The following is a 23,128-nucleotide window of genomic DNA, read 5'->3' on the forward strand; positions in this document are numbered from 1 at the left end:
TCGGAGCAAATCTAGAAGGCAAAGCGGCGTTACCTGGCTGACGGCAAAAACCACACCGTGTGACGTGTGTGTAAAACAACAGGCCAAGGCGTTGAAATCTTGTCTGGTGTGCCTGACTTCGTACTGTGAGCGCCACCTACAGCCTCACATGATGGTCGCCTGCTTGAAGAAACACAAACTGACTGATCCCGTGGCGATGCTGCAGAACAGGGTGTGCAAACGACACCAGAGGCTTTTGGAGCTGTTCTGCAGAAATGACCAGAGGTGTGTTTGTGCGCTCTGCAACGGAACTGACCACAAAGGTCATGACACTGTGCCTTTGGAGCAAGAGAGCCGTGAGAAGAAGGTAAGATCCCACAATGGTGGAGTTTTTATGCAACTTAGCACTAAAACTAATGATGCCTTTTTGTTTTATTTCTGCTTTAAGGCCAACATTACAAGGATTGAGGCTGATGTGCAGCAGATGATCCACAGGAGAGTCCAACAAGTCCAGGAGATCAAACGCAACATTGAACAAAGCAAAGTGAGCTGGTTATGCCTCCAAGATCAGCTCTTCAATAAATAAACTTAAACATGGACAAACTTATATACATTTATGTAAAAACAGCAGAGAATAATTATCAAATGAAACCAAGTGACAGAGGAAACAAGTCTGACAACGGGAGATTACAAGAAGCAGGAAAACAGAAGTGAACAAAAAACCTAAAGGCACATTCCTCACATGTTCATATATCACATATACTCAGACAGTCAAGAAGCAGTGAACCGTATCCATCAAACAAACCTTCCAGTAGGTGTTTTACAGGCCTAACCAGTATTTAAGTTGTGCTGAATTCCCACAGACATGATTTGCTGTGTCAGCTGTGCCGAACATGTCTTTGTTCATCAAACAGAATTTGATTTAAAGTCTCGTCTGGCTGACAACGTAGCTCTGTTCATAAAATATATAGACTCTTTTGTTCCTACAACATAAAAACTGAACTTTGATGTAAAATGCAGCTTTGCATTTGGGTTTATTTGACTATGCATGCTGTGATCTTAGTCAAATCTAGAAACAGGGACTCAGCAGCTGCTCTAAATAACGATGGGAGCAGATATAAAAGCATGTGATGTATTACATAGTGACCAAATTCACAGTATTATTCAGATACTATGAGTGGTACATGAGCAGGAGTCATTTTTAATGGAAGTGGGGTGTGAATGGGAGTCATACTACCAGGAGCACGACTGGACAGGATAATTTTTTAAACTTTAGTCTTGAAGTGGGATAGTAAAGAATTACTCTGTGGGAGTGGGACAGGAGGGAAAATCCACTCATCTACTGCAGATTGTCCTTAATAACTATTGTTTATTTTTTTTTAAACTTTAAAACTAATGTACTCAGCTCAATGTGACCGCTTAAAGTCTTTTATCTGCATACTTCTCTGCACACTGTATAAAAACTATGGAAGCACCCAATATCTCCCTGACTTGGATTTAATAGCAAGGCTTAGACTAGATGACAGAGGTGTCAAACTGCAGTCTCAGAGGGTTGGGGTCCCTCTTTGTTTTTGGTAGATCAAAGTGTTACCTGCTTCTTATTCTCTGGGACATTTCTGTTTATTCATTAAAAAAGTTCAAGGGCAGAAAATTTTACCAAAACAAATACAGGACTGCAGCCATTAAATGCTTTACACTTGTGGATTAAAAGGTTTAAAGACCAAATCTCCTCCAATGTATAGATATCTTAAAAAGTGACATTTATAAATCACCACTTTTTCTTTAACTCTTATGTGGCAGCACTTTTGAATCACTGTGCAACACATGATCTGGTGGTTCAGGACCCAAAATGCAGGAGAGCAGCCATGGTGACAGAAAATAAAACATTTAATAAACAAACTGAAAAAGACAACAAAAAGGTGACACAACAGAGAAGATAAGCTGACCAGGATGAACTGAAAACCAGATACTTGAATAGACTAAAGTTTTTATTAGTGCTAAAGCTAATGATGCCTTTTTTATTTGTTTCTGCTTTATGGCCAACATTACAAGGATTGAGGCTGATGTGCAGCAGATGATCCACAGGAGAGTCCAACAAGTCCAGGAGATCAAACGCAACATTGAACAAAGCAAAGTGAGCTGGTTATGCCTCCAAGATCAGCTCTTCAATAAATAAACTTAAACATGGAAAAACTTATATACATTTATGTAAAAACAGCAGAGAATAATTATCAAATGAAACCAAGTGACAGAGGAAACAAGTCTGACAACGGGAGATTACAAGAAGCAGGAAAACAGAAGTGAACAAAAAACCTAAAGGCACATTCCTCACATGTTCATATATCACATATACTCAGACAGTCAAGAAGCAGTGAACCGTATCCATCAAACAAACCTTCCAGTAGGTGTTTTACAGGCCTAACCAGTTTTTAAGTGATCACTACAATAATATATCTGTAAATCCAAAAACAAACTGACACAAGACAAATACATATAAATACATAAATTAAATATTATTATGTAGAAATAATAACTAAAAAGTAAAACTGTAGAAATTCAATCTAGAAGAATATGAATTTAAATGAAAACAACTTAAAAAAGACTGAAAGACAATAGCGCTGGTAAAAGTTGTCACTCACTGAGCTGAACGAAAAAGCTGTTTGGCTGGAGTTTTTCAAAAATAATGTCAATTTTAAAAAGATTTAGACCATATTTTGCTGCATTCACACATACGTGATTTCCTGTCTTTTTTTAAAACTTTAAAACTAATCTACTCAGCTCAGTGTGACCGCTAAAAAAGTATTAAATCTGCATACTTCTCTGCACACTGTATAAAAACTATGGAAGCACCCAATATCTCCCTGACTTGGATTTAATAGCAAGGCTTAGACTAGATGACAGAGGTGTCAAACTGCAGTCTCAGAGGGTTGTGGTCCTGCTTGGTTTTGGTAGGTCAATGAGTTACCTGATTCTTATTCTCTGGGACATTTCTTTTTAGTCAGTAAAAAAGTTCAAGGGCAGAAAATTTTACAAAAATAAATACAGGACTGCAGACATTAAATGCTTTACACTTGTGGATTAAAAGGTTTAAAGACCAAATCTCCTCCAATGTACAGATATCTTAAAAAGTGACATTTATAAATCACCACTTTTTCTCTGTTATGTGGCAGCACTTTTGAATCACTGTGCAACATATTTGTGGGTTTAGAACCCAAAATGCAGGAGAGCAGCCATGGTGACAGAAAATAAAACATTTAATAAACAAACTGAAAAAGTCAAGAAATAGGTGACACAAAAGAGAAGATAGGCTGACCAGAATGAACTGAAAACCAGCCACTTGATAGGCTGAGGGCATTTAACTGAAATGACGACAGCTGTGGATCATGATGAACCTGGAACCAGTGTGGCTGAGGGCAACTCAAACATGACCAATAACCACACAAAACCACAGAACACAAAAAATGTTCTGACAAGTTAGTTTTATATGATAGTAGAATAGCTTCTTCCTCTTTAACAGAATTAAAAAGTGTGTTTTGCTGTTCAGACTGGATTGAACACATTCCTGTCAAAACACACAGGAGTCATTGCTTTGGGATGTTCTTAACAGATAGAATATACTTAGCCCCGCCCCAAACAGGAGATCTTTAAAGGGTAGGAATCATTGACGGGAAATGAACATCACACAACCTCCTTATAGAATATGAATGTTAGAAGCACTGTCATTTCAAATAGGAAATATAAATAATTTAATGGTAAGTAACTTTTTTTCGTTTGCATGTCTGCAGACCTTTGTATAAAACATTCTCAAATGCATATTATTTGATTAAAAACCTGCATGAAGTTTAAAATGTGCTTCTTTTGCTAAGGTCTGAATCATGGATCTCTGGCTGGTTGTTTGTGCGCTTGCAGGTTTGTTTAATTTTTTAATGGTTTTGATCTTTTTAATATATTTGTCCTTTTAAGTTGTAGTAGAAGCAGAAGATATTCAAATTTTTAAGATCGCAAATACTTGATAATGAATATCTTCATGGATAAAAATGCTTGTCAAATCTAAGATTAATACAGTTCTACATACTTTTATAATCAAACTCTTATCGATAACTTTAAGTTTGTTCAGTGAGCATTTGTGAGCAAGAATATAGTAAAATGCCCCAAAAAATAACTACGTGTATATCAATTTTTGCTTCGAGAATGCTTCCAAAGAAGTGTGGAGGTGTTCGGTAGGACCTATATTATGTCTACATATCTGTCTTATGACTTATGAGTTGTGCAGAACATGTTAAACTGTTGGACATTGGTGCAGTAGGTGTGATAAGGAGTTCATTGTTGAGGTGGGACTGCACTGAGGATCAGCTTTGAGGCCTTTCTTGATTGCTGTGATAATGGACAGACTTACAGATGAAGTTAGTAGGAATCTCTGTGGATCATCATGTTTGCAGATGACATAGTGATCTGTAGAGATTGCTAAGAGCAGGTGGAGGACCATCCAGAGAGGTGAAGGTTTGCTTTGGAAAATAGAAGAATATTGGTCAACTGCTGTAAGACAGGGTATCTATTAGTTGATGAGAAGGACTGAAATGAAATGCATCAGAAGAAAAATACTTTCATTAAAGCATAAAGTGGCAGTGACATTCATTTGGACCGGTTAGAGTAGAGATTACGATAAATAGACTTTTTTTTTTTTAAATACTCAATAAAGGGAAGAAGTAGACTGCAGGCATTTTTCTTATTTTAATTTAAGATAAATAATTTAAGATTAACATCAATAAACTGGTTTTTAAATGACAGTCAAAGAAAATATGGGCAGTTCTAAAAAAACGTATTGCTTTTGCAAGACTTTTATCCGAACTGATTCCATCATTGTTTTTTTTTTTTTGTTTTTGGTTTCAGCAGTATAATATTATATTTTTAGTGGCACAGTTACAAGTAATCAGTTGATGACATTTGAATGAACCAAACAGCCACACTGTTCACAAATGTTCATGTGTGAGTTTATGTCATGTACATTCGGCTGAACACCTTATTTTAACATTTCAAAAACATCCAGAGCCTAACTACAAGGTTTTTAAAGGACCATCTACAGAGGTGAAGGTTTCCTTTGGAAAATAGAAGAATAATAGTCAGCTGCAGTAAGACTGTAGCTTTGAGTTAATGAGAGGGACTGAAATGGCGAGGTTACAGGGAGCAGCGGTGAAGCATTTTTGATGGTCGAGACTATGACAATGCGACAGGAGGCAGAGATGGAGGTTAGCAGAGATGAAGATGAGGTTTTCTTTAGGAGTGATGATGAGTATGGATAGAATCAGGAATTGATCCGTCAGAGGAACAGCTCATGATATATGTTAAGGAGATAAATGCAGGGAAGCACATTGAGATGGTATGGACATGGAAGTCCTTCCATGGAAGGAAGAAGGTACTTGGTGAGAGTTAGTGGACAAAAATAATTCAGTTTACCTTTTGGCATATCCCTTCAGGGGTCGGGGGGATATGACAGGGGCTTCTTTTCTAAAGTAGTTTTTTTAGCTCTGAGGTATTTTGCCAAACTGCAATCCCACAATCAAAATAAATCACAATTCATTTCAGCTCATTGTTTTAGATAAAGTCTACACAGTTGCATTCAGTTTATTTTAAAGTCTTATCACTTCACATGTGTAATAAAAAGTTAGCATCATTAAGAAAACAGAATATTGTATCAGAAGAAAAATACTTTAATTGAAGCATAACGTGGCTGTGGAATCTGATCAGACTGGTTAGAGTGGAGATTATGGTAAACTGACTTTTTTAAAGAACTCAATAAAGGGAGGAAGTAATCTGAACTGCAGGAATTTACTTATTTTAATGATAATCTAAGATGAATAATTTAAGATTAACAACAATAAACTGGTTTTAAATGGCAGTCAAGGAAAATATGGGCAATTTTTAAAAACATTACCATTACCTTCTTTTTATCAGAACGTTGGCTACATTTTTTTTTTGGCTTCGGAATTATAATTAATATTTTTAGAGGCACAGTTAAAAGTAATCAGTTGATGACATTTGATGAACCAAAGAGACACACTGTTCACAAATATTCGTGTGAGTTTATGTCATGTACATTCAGCTGAACACCATATTTCAACATTTCAAAAACACCTCAGGCCTGTGTTATGTTCACCTGGTTTTCTGGTCGGATGGCTTTCTGACTGCCTCTGAGGGAACTGCCGGCTTTCATGTTCATTTCCTTGTTTTGTTGCACTTTGCAGCACAACTTCTGAGAGAATAGAGCAAATAGGTGGAGATAACTCCTAGATTCTCATGCATTTTCTTTACTTTAACGTGTGTGTTTGTCTTTTATCTGCATTGGACCCCCACCTGTAATTTCTTGCAAATTGCTGTTATTCACAAGACATAACTAACTTTTTAAAAGCTTTTCACAAAGACCCGTAAAAGCAATATTTAGTAAAAAAATAAATAAACTTTTTTTTATTAATATATATATATATATATATATTAATATTTTTAATATCTAAACTGAAATTAGACATATTCCAATTTTTTTCATGTATTTTTATTTTCAGGAGCACTACTTAGTTTTTCCTTTGCTCAAACTCAACAGTTCTACTTTGTGAACACTAAGGCCGCCTTTACACTGCATGGTTCAAGTGACCCAATTCCGATCTTTTCCTCTCACGTGGCACAGATCGGATACGACCGATGAACGTGTAAGCAGGGCAAAACCGCATGGATTCCATTTTTCTCAGACCAGGTTCAGGCCTCATTCATATGTGGAAATAAATCGGATATGTGCATTTGCATGTGCCATGTAAGCAGACATCGGACATTCCCCAGTAAATGTGCATCCTACATTTACGTACGTCAGTGACATCAACTCAGGACACCACCAACTGAGATCAGATGACTTATTAAGGTGCTTTTGTGCGCTTATTTTGCTGTTCGAGGACAGCTGGAGCCCCATCAGCGTGTTACCTTTCAGCCTCAGGCTTCAGACCGTAGTCCGCTGTTATTTCCGGTCCGGTCCCGGTCAGGACGCAAACGGTAACTAATCAAGCGGGACACCGTTGCTCTGGAACAGGCTAGAAGCCGTTTATTTCTGTGCTTGGATCAAACTGGATCAAACAACACACCGTCTGCAAACGCTTCCTCATTCAAAACTCAGAGAGAGCACATAAGCCGGCCGAGCAGCCCTTCTACTTCCTCTCCCGCGCATCCCCTCAGGACCGCCCAAGGCCACGCCTTCTTCAGTCGATGCGTTGCCTCCATGACAACCGCAGTCACACAAAAGTCCGAAGAAGGTCCGCGGAAATGCTTCTACGTAGTCCTCAGAACGTCTACAATTGATAGTTTCAGCATTGTATAGTGTAAATGCAAAATTCGGATACGGGTCACTTTTAAAAGATGATGTAAGCGGGTCGTCAAAAAAATCGAATATAGTCGGAAAATCGGATTTGGGCATCAAGACCTGCAGTGTAAATGCAGCCTAAGCTGAGCTGGACATGTTCAGTGTCTGCAGACGTGAGTACACTGATCTGCCACCAGAGGGCAGTTGTGACTAAGGCTTTAATTGTTGTAGCGATTAAATGTTCTGTTTTATTTAACAATGTTTTTTCTTTTTCAGTTTTGTCAAATGCAGAAGGTTTCGTACCATTCAGTCAAAATGAGACCAGCATCACTCTGCAGTGGGATAGAGGGAACAGCAATGACAGCTTTGTTCTCCAGTTTAATGGAACAGAGACAAACATCAGTGCACTAGATGGAGATGGACCAATAAATTACACTGTTTCATCCCTCACTGCTGGAACCAAGTACACCTTCACTCTGCTTTCTCGCTCCTCTCTCACTAGAGTCAACGTCACTGCAGCAACTGGTGAGTTACTTTAGAATTAGAAGTCATTCCAAATTAAACTATAAAAATAGTGTTTGATCCAATGAAAGACGAAAATATAATTCTGAAACAATTCTACAAAATAAAACAAAGGTAACTTCAAAGTTTTACATTACAGACTTTACATGACATGAAACACAATATGAATAAAAATGTGTACAAAGCAAATAAAAAAGAATATTAAATACACAACAGTCTTTTTTTCAACTATTTATATCAGTTTTCTCATCACTGAGGACTTTTGCAGTTCAGGTAGGAAAAGGTTTAGTCAACTGCGTAATTTAAACCTGGTTTATTATTCTAGAGATATCTGTTTGGTTTTTGGCAGAAGAAAACTGAGAAATTTTACTTAGATGAAATAAGGACAAGTGAAACAAAAGGTAATAGTGTCATTGTCTTTATTACAACAATAAAGGAGACATACTTGTACCTTTGTCCAAACAGTCTCCATATTCTAAATAGACCTGGCAAGTGGCAGTCATTATCCCTAGGCATCTAAAGCTGAATGCCTGCGCCACCTGCTGGTCATTTATTTTTAAGTGGTTGTAAACAGTCTGGTGAGCTTTTTCTTATGGCTCCACAGCACAACTCCTTTATCTGTTCTTGTTTCACGTATTTGGCCAGAAAGTATTTTTTTGCTGGTACACAATCAGTGCTAGCGTTTCTATTAGATGTGAAAACAGATCCATCTGCACACTCTGCAATTGTCACTGAGTCTTTTCTCCTGGTGATATCATCTGTGTACATCACCTGCAGATATACAAATCTTGAATTTATCTCAACAGAAACACAGACCAGATAGAGTCTTGTCTTTAAAGTCTGTAATGAATCAAAAAACTCAGGACATGGTCTGTCTTTTAAAAAGTACCTAATCTAAAAATCACATTTAGATGGACCTGAATGGCGTAAAAAGGTGTTAGTGTTTAAAATGTTATCATGAATGAAATGAATCTCAGAAGCTAAAACTGTCATCAAGAAAATCTCCTCTGTTCATATTTTACTTCTTATACTTTGAAAGCCAGAGACTTATTCAGTGTATTAATATTTCCCTTTTTTCCTTATTTAAATGTAGACCACCAGCATCTTCTCTATTGGCATATATTAATAGGACTTTACTACCTTCTTAAAAGGACTAAAGTGCTTCACAGTGTAACGGTTTCAGTTTCTTTGTGTGTTTGGTTCCTTGATTTCCTGTTTCATTTTGTAGTATTTCCTGTTTTGTTGTTGTGTCAAGTTTTACCTTTCCCCATCAGTCCTGAGTGTTTCCACCTGTCTTGTTGCTTTGTATGTATTTAAGTCTTGTCATTCCCTCCCTCCTGTGCTGGTCCATATTTTGTTGTTCCCTGGTTTAGAGTTCAGTGTGTTTTCAAGTTTTGAGTTTCTAGCCTGCCGTATGCAGTGGTTTTGGTTTAGTGTCTTCAGTTATATTAAAGCCCTGGTTTCCCTGCAAATCTACTGCCTCCTCATCCTCACTGCGCCTGGGTACTTTCCCTACCACTCCCCGTAACACACACTCAAACCAATTCACACTCTGCTGCTGAACACTGGCATCAATCTATAACCATCATGAGTATTATGAGGTTAAGTGTTTTTTTTTCTACACAGAGCTGTAAACTTTGATTTGTTCCGCCCAATAGTCATTTTCAGTCTAACGCTGAGGTGGGCAGAGGAACTTTGATCTGTCATCTCATTAAGGGGGGTCAATGTACTGTGTAGGTTCCAAGGAGTGACGTCTGAGATAATGCGTCCACTAAATGTTTATGTTAATAAATAGAAGATCAGTAAGAATACTGGTAAGAACAGGAGAGTGAGAATAAAGCAAAATGCTGTTTTATTCTAAACTGTGCAGAAGTCTAAAAGATCTTCATGATATACAGTTACTTTTAAAGTTATTCATCTTTAACACTTTCATACCATATATTGCTACTTCCTAATGTACCATTAAATGCACAACTTCACTTAATTCAGCATCACATTAAACAGGAACAACAGTGAGTTTTTTTTTATACAATTAGAAATTAAGTCAGGTGTGAAAGAGTTAATTGTTCAGATAAATATAGTTGATTAAAAGTTTATTCATTCTTTCATTTTCTAAACCAGCCGGTCCTTTTCGGGCTGCCGTAGTCTATCCCGGCCACTTATGGGCGAAGGCAAGGGAAATTCTGGACAGGTCGTCAGTCTGTCGCAGGGACACAAACACACACCCATGCACACTTATACATTCACACCTAAGGACAATTGGAGTAACCAATGAAGCATGTTTTTGGACGGTGGGAGGAAGCCGCAGTCTGCAGGGAAAACCCACGCATGCACGAGTAGAACATGCAAACTCCACACAGAAAGGTCCCCCATTGATGTTCTCAATCAGGTCCCCCAGCTGGGACCTAAAATGGTGGCATTTTTGCTGTGAGGCAAGAGTGCTAACCACTGCGCAACGGTGCGGCCTTTTGATTAAAAATATTACTAATGAAAAGGGAAAGACTGATTGTTAAATTATTGTCTAGAAACAGTAGAAAAATTATCCAGCTTGTTTCCTTCGAGGTCAAATTGTTTCATTTGAAATAGATGTGCTGCCTGAGACATTTGCATCATTTTGTATTCAATGTGCTTATAGATAAAACACATCAGATAATAATCAAATTTAAAGACTTTAACTTTTCCAAATGATTTTTACTGCTTAAGCATATACATTTTTAAAACATATGGGATGAAAAAAATATTCCTTTTTGTTTCAGCTCCTCAAAATGTGGAAGTTTTCAGTTTAATAGAAAAAACTGACAGAAGCGTCACTTTGCAGTGGAGTAAAGTGAAATCTGCCAGCTATGTTCTCCAGTATAATCAAGGATGGAAGAATATTTCTGCCTCAGATGGACCAATAACTTACACAGTTTCTTCTCTCAGTGCAAACACTACCTACACGTTTACTCTTTTCTCTGTGTTTGAAAATGCCAGAAGTAGTGGAGTTCAGCTTCAAGCTTTAACATGTAAGATCTTTCACTTCATCATTTACATTACGAAATATTTATTTATCAAATAACTTTTTATGATGCACAGAATTTTTTATTTTGCTAACACGTTTTTCCTTTCAAGAATTTAAATCCTGATTTAAAAAAAAGTCAATAGGGTTTCGATTCATCCAGGTGATGTGGTCTTGAGGTTGATTCATGGCATCTGGACTGATGAAATCACTTGGATGAATGGTGAAAAGTTTTAGGAAATAAGACTTTAAGTCCAGGTGCAATGACCCATTTTCAAGACCAAAACTTCTTTTTATGACTCAATCATTTGATTTTTTTTCGCAAACAGTCTTACGAATGACATTTTTTGTATGTTATTTAATTTATTTTTTTCTTACAATAGATCAGCCATATTTCTCATGTGGACAGACCTTTTGTCCTCCAGACCAGGACTGTGTCATCATCAATGGAACAGCTCAGTGTGGTGAAGCCTGTCAACATTACACTGAACTGAATGATAACTGGCTTTCTGAATATAACATCAATGGAAATTCATACTGTAGTGGAAGCTACTACTCCCCTGAAGGCTGGTATCGCATGTTTGTGGGACAAACCAGCGCTCAGATTCCTGAAACTTTTGTACAAGACAGCAGATGCAGCAGTTATAGCCATTTGCAGATGAAACAACCTCATCCAACTCAATACAACCAAATTGTAACAAGCTATTTGTGTATTAGTTATGGTGGTTCCTGGTGCTCCTACACATCCTCAGACACTATTAAGGTCAAACTCTGCTATGGAGACTACTATGTTTACAAACTTCAAACACTCCCAGGATGCAACACTGCATATTGTGCAGGTAATGTTTTGCCATCAGTTGCTTAGCTTTATCTTGCTATAAATATTGTTTTAGGAATAGAGTTGAACTTATTTTGATTAAAGAAAAAATGGCATTGATACACAAACTAAATTAATCAATTAGGATTAGATAAATAATTTTTGAACCAATCATTCTATTATAAAGCTATCAGTAGTAAACATTGACGGATGTTTCTTTCTGTTTCAGTTCCAAAGCACAGCTTCAGAGCAGCTGGTCAAGATGAAACCAGCATCACTCTACGGTGGAACAAAGTCAACAACAGTGTCAGCTTTGTTCTCCTGTTTAATGGCACAGAAACAAACATCAGTGCTCCAGCTGCAGATGACTCTGTAACTTACACAGTGTCATCTCTGACTGCTGCAACTAAATACACATTCACTCTCTTCTCTGTGATTGACAATGTCAGAAGCAGTGGAATCAGCATTGATGCAGTCACTGGTATGTATAATGAGTTGATTTGATATTTAAAATCTCTTGAAGGCTGAATCTTCTAGAAGAAACACAAAATCTTCCAGGTCCAGCTGGAAGACAACAGCTGGAAGAATCTATTGACTTGCAGCTATGATGTAAATAAAATGAAAAAAACAAATCTTCCAGTACTTCTCCATCATTTGAATGACTATTAAGAAAAGTTGACAGAAACAGTAAATACATACAAATAGTTTTACAACATGTCCTCCAATAAAAAATAATGAAAAAATGTTCAGAAACTATTTACCATGAGAATTACTGATTCCTTTACATAAAGAATCATTGTTCAAATCAAATAAAACTTTTTTTATAAAGCACTTTTCATATATAAGTATAACACAAACTGCTTTCTATTAAAACAAAACAAAATAAATAATATAAAATCAAATCAAATCAAACTTTATTTATAAAATAACGCTTATCATGCATTTTGTGCAGCTCGAAGCGCTTTAACATTAAAAACAAAAAACACACAACATTACAGTAAAAACCCAACCCACCCTTCACCCTTCCCACTCCCCTCCAATAAAACACATGACCCACGACAATGAATATTGACTATGCAAGTGTAACCCTGATTAAGTTTAGATGTTCAATCATACATCTTATGTACAGTACCTTTACTCAGACACTAGGGGGAGACACCCTTTTTGAGAGACGTTTCCTAAAGTGTCAAGGAAGGAGGAAGCTTCTTCTCATTGTTTTTCTTTGATCTGCGACGACACTGCTAGATGACGAGACATCGTGCTTCTTGAAAAAATCAAATGCAGCTTTGCAGTGATCCAGACACTGGAAAATCGTTTTAAGGATTCAAGACAGAGTGTGTTTGAATGAAAAGATATCTTGGTGAGTTTAAAGTTGCTTTCAGTTGATGTTGAATAAGCTGGCCGAGTTAGCAAGCTTACAAGCTAGCGTGCGTACACGGAGCCAAGAAGAGAAATGTTTATTTTATGTTCTGTGTTTACTTTAATGAGAATTTCTATTTTAAAAAAAAAGCACAATTGCATTGTTAATGTTGAGGAGTAGGAATGTGCAAGATATTATTTTTGAGGATACAGCAAGAAGAAAAACTTGAGTTGGCTAACTACCTTACACATGTGTGTAGGCTGGTTTTTTTCCACGTGCTTCAAGGAGTGGACTTGGCTTCAATGAGTGGACCGAATTCCTCCGGATCTACGCGGAATTCACGCTTTTGCTGTGGCTCCACCTGAACTCAAGCTTACCTGATTTTCCCAGACTTACAGCTTCGAAACCAAAGGAGTGGTAAAGCTTCATTTCCCGTCTCAGGACGTGCAAGTATTATTTTTTCAATTTTTCTAAGTGCACTTCTTTTTTTTCCCCCCACCTCCATTACTGGAGTCTTTTTCAGTTTTTCTATTTTTTCTTCTGAGATCTCAGAATTTAAGGGCTTTACTCCATAAAGGGTATTTGTTTTCAGTTACCATTTAAGGTGTTGTTGGATCCAACGGTGATTTATTAAGAAATACTGAATATTATTCTATGTTGTGATTGATTGATTTTTCGATTCTTTCATTGTATCTTGTTTTTTTTTTTACACCACACCCATAATTTAATTTTTGTTCTTAATTTATATGTTGATGTCAACATTTTATTTCCATGAAAGAATGTGTACTGAATAACTTGAAAAAAAATCTGAATATAGATTATTTTTCCTTTCTACAATTTGATCTGTGTCAAGTGTGTTATTGTGGGTCGGAAGGGTAATTAGTATCTACTACCGCATTCCTCCTGTACAAACCTTGAGTATAAAGAAAGAAGTTCACATTGCGAGCATAGTTGACCTCCCACCTAGGGTTATCCAGGTAGGCAGGGTTACACAAGTTTGGATAAATAAATAAATACATAAGCAAGCAAACAAACAAGCATGACAAATTAATATAGACAAGCACAAAGTAAAAAATTAAAAATGGGAACCCCCTCCCTGTACCTACACACAGCCCCCGACTTCTTTCACACCCACCACCCCCTGAACTCATGCGGAAAGACAGTGAGAAATAGATTTGATTTAATTGATTAGAAATCAGGAATAGTAAAATGGCCATGAAAACAATAAAAAAATGTCACAAAGTACATTTCTACACCAAAAAGGACTTACCTTGCTGTCACAGAACCACATTTCCATGCATGGATGACTTGTCTTCTAGACATTAAAGCAGCCTTTAACATCACTTTTCTGGGTAAATAATAACTTTCACAACTGCCTCATTAAAAGACTTAACAAAAATTCATTAATGCTTTTGTGTTTCAGCTCCTCCAAATGTAAAAACATTCAGATTACTTGGAACAAGTTTCAACAGCATCACTCTGCAGTGGAATAAAGTGAACAATGCCAGTTATGTCCTGGAGTATTATTATAATGGACGAAGGATCATTCCTGCATCAGATGGAGATGGACCAGTCACTTACACTGTCTCATCTCTCAGTGCTGGCACTAGATACTCATTCAATCTCTACTCTGTGTTTGAGAACGCCAGAAGTAATCCAGTGGATCTATATGCTTTTACTGGTAAGATGTTTCACTTCATCAACTTACTAAAAATATGTTAAATTTCAAAAATCCCAATTTCAAAAATATTTTAGGAACTGTCTCAACTAAATATTATGGTTAATGTTTTCTAAGTTAAACCTCATTTAATGTTACTTGCTATCTTTTTTCTTATTCTGCACCTTATAATAATTACTTTTGATTCAATGGTGTGACTTTAGATGTTGATGACTTTTGTTTTCCATGTATAATGTAATGCTGAACATTTTTTTCATTTTGCAATGTCTAATAGTATTTTCTTTTCTTTTCTTTTTTAAATATAGATGAGCGAAATGTTTTATGTGGACAGACTGTTTGTCCTCCAGGCCAGGACTGTGTCATAATCAATGGAACAGCTCAGTGTGGTGAAGCCTGTCAACATTACACTGAACTGAATGATAACTGGCTTTCTCAATATAACATATATGGAAATTCATACTGTAGAGGATACTCCTCCCCTGAAGGCTGGTATCGCATGTTTGTGGGACAAACCAGCGCTCAGATTCCTGAAACTTGTGTACAAGACAGCAGATGCAGCAGTTATAGCCATTTGCAGATGAAACAACCTCATCCAACTCAATACAATCAAACTGTAACACGCTCTCTGTGTTATAGTTATGGTAGTTCCTGCTGCTCCAACACATACTCATACACTATTAAGGTCAAACTCTGCTATGGAGACTACTATGTCTACAAACTTCAAAGACTCCCAGGATGCAACACTGCATATTGTGCAGGTAATGTTTTGCCATCAGTTGCTTAGCTTTATCTTACTATAAATATTGTTTTAGGAATAGAGTTGAACTTATTTTGATTAAAGAAAAAATGGCATTGATACACAAACTAAATTAATCAATTAGGATTAGATAAATAATTTTTGAACCAATCATTCTATTATGAAGCTATCAGTAGTAAACATTGATGGATGTTTCTTTCTGTTTCAGTTCCAAAGCACAGCTTCAGAGCAGCTGGTCAAGATGAAACCAGCATCACTCTACGGTGGAACAAAGTCAACAACAGTGTCAGCTTTGTTCTCCTGTTTAATGGCACAGAAACAAACATCAGTGCTCCAGCTGCAGATGACTCTGTAACTTACACAGTGTCATCTCTGACTGCTGCAACTAAATACACATTCACTCTCTTCTCTGTGATTGACAATGTCAGAAGCAGTGGAATCAGCATTGATGCAGTCACTGGTATGTATAATGAGTAGATTTGATATTTAAAATCTCTTGAAGGCTGAATCTTCTAGAAGAAACACAAAATCTTCCAGGTCCAGCTGGAAGACAACAGCTGAAAGAATTTATTGACTTGCAGCTATGATGTAAAAATAAAATGAAAAAACAACTTGGTACGGGTCGGGTCGGGGGGGCTAGCGGGTCGGGGTCTCCGCTGAGGCAATCAGTTGTTGCCTCAGCGGAGACCCCGACCCGCTAGCCCCGGGAACGCTTTCTGGCTCCTCTCTCTGTGTGGGGTGGGTGGTGCCGGGCCTGGGGTGTCGGCGCCTCCGGGGGTGGGGCCCCTGGGCTGGGTGGCCCTGGCCCCTTTGCTGGGGGTGGGGGGGGGGGGGGACAGCTGGTGGGACCTGGGTCCATCTGTCCCCTACCCCTTCCCTGGTGGGGGGTGCGGGCCTCTTGGCGATGGCGGCCGTGTCCCTTGGGTGCCGGCTCCCTGGGCCCGGTGGTGCTCTCTCCGCATGGTGGGGGAGTTCATATTACAGCTGTAAAGTCATCAACAATATGTCCTTCCTCATATAACCTCATATTAGGGTGAGGGGGTAGGGGGGTCTAGCCTGCGATGCGCCTTGGGGGGGGGGCTACTTGGCAGTGGCCCCCCTCCTATCGTTGCCGTATGGAGTGGGCCCCCCCTCTTTCGGTTTTATTTCCACCTTAGACATATAGGGTCCTTGGTAGGGGGGGTGCTTGGATATCACTGCAAGCAAGCAGCAGATGTCCTCCTGGCACCCTACCCGCCAATTTTAACCGCACCTTAGACATTTAGGGCCCCTTGGTGGGGAGGGTGAGGGGACATCTCCTGATTACTCACAGTGATCACCCTTAGTGCCCTACTCGCCAATTTTAACTGCACCCCCCTTAGTACACACACCCCTCCTCCTTCAATATATACATTCCAACATAAACACACACACATGCACACACACATCCTCTCAAACACACATACACGCACACGCATTTTGCAAGGAAGGTGGGACCTGGGTCCATCTGTCCCCTACCCCTTCCCTGGTGGGGGGTGCGGGCCTCTTGGCGATGGCGGCCGTGTCCCTTGGGTGCCGGCTCCCTGGGCCCGGTGGTGCTCTCTCCGCATGGTGGGGGAGTTCATATTACACCTGAGCCGGGGGTGTTCGTGTCCCTGGGGGGTGGGTCCTGGTCCTTGCCCCTGAGCGCTGGGCCCCGCCAAACTTCCAACATGGCCGAGCCCGGTCGGGCCATATTTATAACACCCCTTGTGGGCCACCCTTTTTTCCCCGGGGTTCCCCCCTCCTGGGCGGGGGCGGCGGGCCCCTGCCTTGCTCCTCCCTGGACCAACCGTGGGCCGGGTGGGTGGCTGCCTGGAGTGCGGAGCGGGTCTCCCTTGGGGGGTCCTGGCTCGTACCTGGGGTAGGGGCGGGGGGATGCCCGGAACTCCTGGGTGGTGGTGGGGTGCTCGTCTGGGGCTGTGGGCGTCCTTCTCCGGTGGGGCCCTGCGTTGGGCTCTTCCGGCGCGGTGGGGGGGCTGCTTTCCTGGCTGGGCTGGGGCGGCACTCTCTTTCCCTCCGCGCCTCCCTGCTCTCTGGCTCTGGGGGCCTCGCGGCGGTCCTGGGTGGCGGTCTTGGTCGCCCGGGGGGCGGTTGTTCCCTGCCTGTTCCTGTGTGGCGTTGGGGGAATTCCGGCTGCCGCTGCTGCTGCGGCGGGGGTCTGGGTGTGGGGGTGGCTGGGCGCTCCTCCTCCTTCTTTTCACATTCCACCATCCATTTTAGAAGAACATAAACACTCACCTGAGCACAGGTGTTAGCTTACCTTTGCACTTATAGTTTGCATGATTGAATGAATGAAAGATTTCACACTAGTTGGTTTAAAGGCATAGGTATGCGTTCGTGAACACTATCTGTTTTGTGTACATGTTGACATGTGAACATTTTTTGCAGCTAGCAGGTGTGTTGATAATATATGAGAGTGTGTGAACAGGCCCCGCCCTTTTTGTACTACATTTGAACTGTACCGTAATGATAAACAACCAGTAAACCTGTCTGCTCTATGCTGCTTCATGGTCTTACCCCCCCCCCCCCCCCCCCCCCCCCCTCTGACATCCCTCCCTCGTCTTCCCATCTTTCCTTTGCCGTCCGGTCCAACACCAAAGATTTTCAATCATGGTTGAAATGAATAAAGTTTGGCCTCAATTACAAAAGGGGTTTGTTCAGTCACACCTTTGGTTTGTCTGAAGATTAATAACCCCTCTTGTTAAAGTAAAATATGTCCAACACAAGAGGCCCTCAGCTCTCATCTGCCTGCTTAGCTGTTGGACAGGACAAGTTATTAAAAAAAAAAAAATGAAAAAACAAATCTTCCAGTACTTCTCCATCATTTGAATGACTATTAAGAAAAGTTGACAAATACAGTAAATACATAGAAATACTTTTGCTACATGTCTTCCAAGAAAAAAGAATGAAAAAAGAATGACTAAATTAACAATATTTCTGGATAAAAAATGTTCAGCAACTATTTACCATGAGAATTACTGATTCCTTTACATAAAGAATCATTGATCAAATCAAATAAAACTTAATTTATAAAGCACTTTTCATATATAAGTATAACACAAACTGCTTTCTATTAAAACAAAACAAAATAAATAATATAAAATCAAATCAAACTTTATTTATAAAATAACACTTATGCATTTTGTGCAGCTCGAAGCGCTTTAACATTAAAAACAAAAAACACACAACATTACAGTAAAAACCCAACCCACCCTTCACCCTTCCCACTCCCCTCCATTAAAACACATGACCCACGACAATGAATATTGACTATGCAAGTTTGGATAAATAAATAAATACATAAGCAAGCAAACAAACAAGCATGACAAATTAATATAGACAAGCACAAAGTAAAAAATAAAAAATGGGGCCCCCCTCCCTGTACCTACACACAGCCCCCGACTTCTTTCACGCCCACCACCCCCTGAACTCATGGGGAAAGACAGTGAGAAATAGATTTGATTTAATTGATTAGAAATCAGGAATGTCACAAAAAAATGTCACAAAGTACATTTCTACACCAAAAAGGACTTACCTTGCTGTCACAGAACCACATTTCCATGCATGGATGACTTGTCTTCTAGACCAGTGTTTTTCAACCAGTGTGCCGTGGGAGATGGTCAAGTGTGCCGTGGGAAATTGCCCTCATTAATCATTCACTGATCTAAAAACATTTCCCATCTCCAGGATATCAGCTCTTTGTTCATCCAAACAGGCCCTGATAAAACACTGAGTAGTAAGGAATATAAAAGATCTTAAAATTACTTTTTCTTTGTGTTTATTTAATTCTATTAAAGAAATTTTGATAAGAATGACGCTACCGCGATTTCCCTGCAGCTATGACAGTTTGCGGAAAAGTCCCGTCCCTTTAACTGTCTACACCAATCATTCTTGAAGGCTTAATCACATGTCATCAGTCTGACCAATCAGAAGTGCTTAAAGTCTTCACTTCCTTGTTCTTAATTCTGCTGATAAAGTCGCTCAGTTCTAACAAAAATGACAGCTAAAGCTCTTCTTTAGCGGTGTAGCTTTCCACAGAGTCCGGTGTCAGACCGTAAAACAAGTGGACAATACAATGAAGCTCAGAGACGCGAGTCTTTCTGCAAGTTTTCGGCAGTTTTCACACTACATCTCCCATGATGCATTGGCTTAAAGGTGTCCCAGCGCAGTGTCCCAGCGCACAATGAGTTGTCCTTGCGAAACGCCTTGAAACCACAACAAACAAACAGTTTCTAAATTTTCTTTTTCTTTTTTTTTTTTTTAACTTGTCCTGTCCAACAGCTGGGCAGACAGACGAGAGCGGAGGGCCTCTTGTGTTGGACATATTTTGCTTTAACAAGAGGGGTTATTCATCTTCAGACAAACCAAAGGTATGTCTGAATAAACCCCTTTTGTAATTGAGGCCAAACTTTATTAATTTCAATCATGTCTGAAAATCTTTGGTGTTGGACCGGACGGAAAAGGAAAGAGGGGAAGAAGAGAGAGGGACGCTAGAGAGAGGGGGGTAGGGGGTGATAATAGGAGGGGAAGGGGGATAAGACCATGAAGCAGCATACAGCAACAAGTTTACTGGTTGTTAATCATTATGGTAAGGTTCAAATGCAGTACAAAAAGGGCTGGGCCCGTCCACACACACACTCAAATGTTATAAACACACCTGCTAGCTGCAAAAATGTCCACCTGTCGACATGTACACAAAACAGATAGTGTTCACACACGCATACTTATGCCTTAAAACCAACTAGTGTGAAATATTTCAGTCATTCAGTCATGCAAGCTATTAGTGCAAAGGTGAGCTAACACCAGTGCTCAGGTGAGTGTTTATGTTCTTCTAAAATGGATGGTGGAACGTGAAAAGAAGGAGGGAGAGTGCCCAGCCATCCCCACCCCAAGACCCCCACCGCAGCAGCAGCGGCAGCCGGAATTCCCCCAACGCCACACAGGAACAGGCAGGGAACAACCGCCCCCCGGGCGACCAAGACCGCCACCCAGGCCAGGGCCAGCAGGGCCGCCGCGAGGCCCCCAGAGCCAGAGGCCAGGGAAGCATGGAATGAAAGAGCGCTGCCCCAGCCCAACCAGGAGAGCAGCCCCCCCGCCGGGAGAACCCAACGCAGAGCCCCACCGGAGAAGGACGCCCACAGCCCCAAACGAGCACCCCACCACCACCCAGGAGTTCCGGGCATCCCCCCGCCCCAACCCCAGGTACGAGCCAGGACCCCCCAAGGGAGACCCGCTCCGCACTCCAGGCAGCCATCCGCCCGGCCCACGGTTGGTCCAGGGAGGAGCGAGGCAGGGGGCCCGCCACCCCCGCCCAGGAGGGGGGAACCCCGGGGAAAAAAAGAGGGCCCACAAGGGGTGTTATAAATATGGCCCGACCAGGCTCGGCCACAGTTGGAAATTTGGCGGGGCCCAGCACTCAGGAGCAAGGACCAGAACCCACCCCCCAGGGACCAGACACCCCCGGCTCAGATGTAATGTGAACTCCCCTACCGCGCGGAGAGAGCACCGCCGGGCCCAGGAAGCCGGCACCCCGGGGACACGGCCGCCGTTGCAAAGGGGCCCGCACCCCCCACCAGGGAAGAGGTAGGGGACAGATGGACCCAGGTCCCACCTTCCTTGCAAAATGTGTGTGCGTGTATGTGTGTTTGAGAGGGTGTGTGTGTGCATGTGTGTGTGTTTATGTTGGGATGTATATATTGAGGGGGGAGGGGTGTGTGTACTAAGGGGGGTGCAGTTAAAATTGGCGGGTAGGGCATTAAGGGGACATCTCCTGATTACTCACAGTGACGTCCCCTCACCCTCCCCACCAAGGGGCCCTAAATGTCTAAGGTGCGGTTAAAATTGGCGGGTAGGGTGCTAGGAGGACATCCGCTGCTTGCTGGCAGTGATGTCCAAGCACCCCCCCTACCAAGGGCCCTACATGTCTAAGGTGCAAATAAAACCGAAAGAGGGGGGGCCCACTCCATACGGCAACCATAGGAGGGGGGCCACTGCCTAGTAAACCCCCCCCCCCAAGGTGCATCGCAGGCTAGACCCCCCCACCCCCTCACCCTATTATGAGGTTATATGACGAAGGGGGTAAGTTGGGGACAGCTGATAGACTGTCCCCCGGTGGTCAAACAGCTGTCCCCCCCCCCCCCCCCCCAGCAAGGGGGCCAGGCCCACCCAGCCCAGGGGCCCCACCCCCGGAGGCGCCGACACCCCAGGCCCAGCACCACCCCCCCCCACACACAGTTTTTAAATTTTCTAATTTAACTTTCATTTCATCTCTTAGAAAAAACAGCCGCAACTTCCTGCTTTTCCGGCCACAATTATCACAAAAGCGGGGGGCTGTCGATCAATACAGACCATGAATCTCTGTTTTTTTTTTTTTTTTTTTGGATGCTGGTGTGCCGCGGGATTTTTGTCAAGGTTAAAGTGTGCCGTGGCTCAAAAAAGGTTGAAAAACACTGTTCTAGACACTAAAGCAGCCTTTAACATCACTTTTCTGGGTAGAGAATAACTTTCACAACTGCCTCATTAAAAGACTTAACAAAGATTCATTAATGCTTTTGTGTTTCAGCTCCTCCAAATGTAAAAACATTCAGTTTACTTGGAACAAGTTTCAACAGCATCACTCTGCAGTGGAGTAAAGTGAACAATGCCAGTTATGTCCTGGAGTATTATTATAATGGACGAAGGATCATTCCTGCATCAGATGGAGATGGACCAGTCACTTACACTGTCTCATCTCTCAGTGCTGGCACTTCATACTATTTCAATCTCTACTCTGTGTTTGAGAACGCCAGAAGTAATCCAGTGGATCTATATGCTTTTACTGGTAAGATGTTTCACTTCATCAACTTACTAAAAATGTTAAATTTCAAAAATCCCAATTTCAAAAATATTTTAGGAACTGTCTCAACTAAATATTGTGGTTAATGTTTTCTAAGTTAAACCTCATTTAATGTTACTTGCTATCTTTTTTCTTATTCTGCACCTTATAATAATTACTTTTGATTCAATGGTGTGACTTTAGATGTTAATGACTTTAAGATCTGACTAAATTAAAAACCTGTTTTCCATGTATAATGTAATGCTAAACATTTTTTCATTTTGCAATGTCTAAAAGTATTTTCTTGTCTTTCCTTTTTAAATATAGATGACCAATATGTTTCATGTGGACAGACCTTCTGTCCTCCAGGCCAGGACTGTGTCATCATCAATGGAACAGCTCAGTGTGGTGAAGCCTGTCAACATTACAGTGAACTGAATGATAACTGGCTTTCTGAATATAACATATATGGAAATTCATACTGTAGAGGATACTCCTCCCCTGAAGGCTGGTATCGCATGTTTGTGGGACAAACCAGCGCTCAGATTCCTGAAACTTGTGTACAAGACAGCAGATGTAGCAGCAGTTATAACCGTTGGAAGATGACACAACCTCATCCAACTCAATACAACCAAACTGTAACACGCTCTTTGTGTTATAGTTATGGTAGTTCCTGCTGCTCCTCCACATCCTCATACAGTATTAAGGTCAAACTCTGCTATGGAGACTTCTATGTCTACAAACTTCAAACACTCCCAGGATGCAACATTGCATATTGTGCAGGTAATGTTATGTTAGTAAATATGTCAGTACCACTTAAAAAAACTGTGTAATTATATTTCT

At 40.7% G+C, this 23,128-nt stretch overlaps 2 protein-coding genes and 1 long non-coding RNA gene across 3 annotated transcripts in view; all 3 read left to right on the top strand.

Annotated features, from left to right (window-relative positions):
• Positions 1 to 3,644: 3,644 nt before the first annotated feature.
• On the top strand, positions 3,645 to 12,204 carry LOC144987170 (uncharacterized). Its single transcript, XM_078936247.1, has 6 exons — positions 3,645 to 3,731; positions 3,846 to 3,888; positions 7,595 to 7,843; positions 10,597 to 10,845; positions 11,222 to 11,677; positions 11,885 to 12,204. Exons 2-6 carry the CDS (start codon positions 3,855 to 3,857, stop codon positions 12,157 to 12,159), a joined length of 1,263 nt encoding a protein of 420 aa, XP_078792373.1. The 5' UTR covers positions 3,645 to 3,731; positions 3,846 to 3,854; the 3' UTR covers positions 12,160 to 12,204.
• A 2,234-nt stretch (positions 12,205 to 14,438) lies between these two features.
• LOC144987171 (uncharacterized) lies at positions 14,439 to 15,910 on the top strand. The gene is made up of 3 exons (XR_013651048.1): positions 14,439 to 14,696; positions 14,999 to 15,451; positions 15,659 to 15,910. It is a non-coding gene; the product is annotated as an uncharacterized LOC144987171 (long non-coding RNA).
• A 6,129-nt stretch (positions 15,911 to 22,039) lies between these two features.
• LOC111949209 (receptor-type tyrosine-protein phosphatase H-like) overlaps positions 22,040 to 23,128 on the top strand; it is a 76,053-nt gene continuing 74,964 nt past the window's right edge. Inside the window, exons 1-2 of the mRNA XM_078936256.1 lie at positions 22,040 to 22,291; positions 22,613 to 23,068. Of these exons, the coding sequence (XP_078792382.1) occupies positions 22,804 to 23,068 (265 nt within the window). The 5' untranslated portion in view covers positions 22,040 to 22,291; positions 22,613 to 22,803. The remainder of the gene's footprint in view (positions 22,292 to 22,612; positions 23,069 to 23,128) is intronic.

Source organism: Oryzias latipes, chromosome 18 (genome assembly GCF_053564925.1).
Source record: "Oryzias latipes strain Hd-rR chromosome 18, Olatipes_Hd-rR_3.1".
Classification (NCBI taxonomy): Eukaryota; Metazoa; Chordata; class Actinopteri; order Beloniformes; family Adrianichthyidae; genus Oryzias; species Oryzias latipes.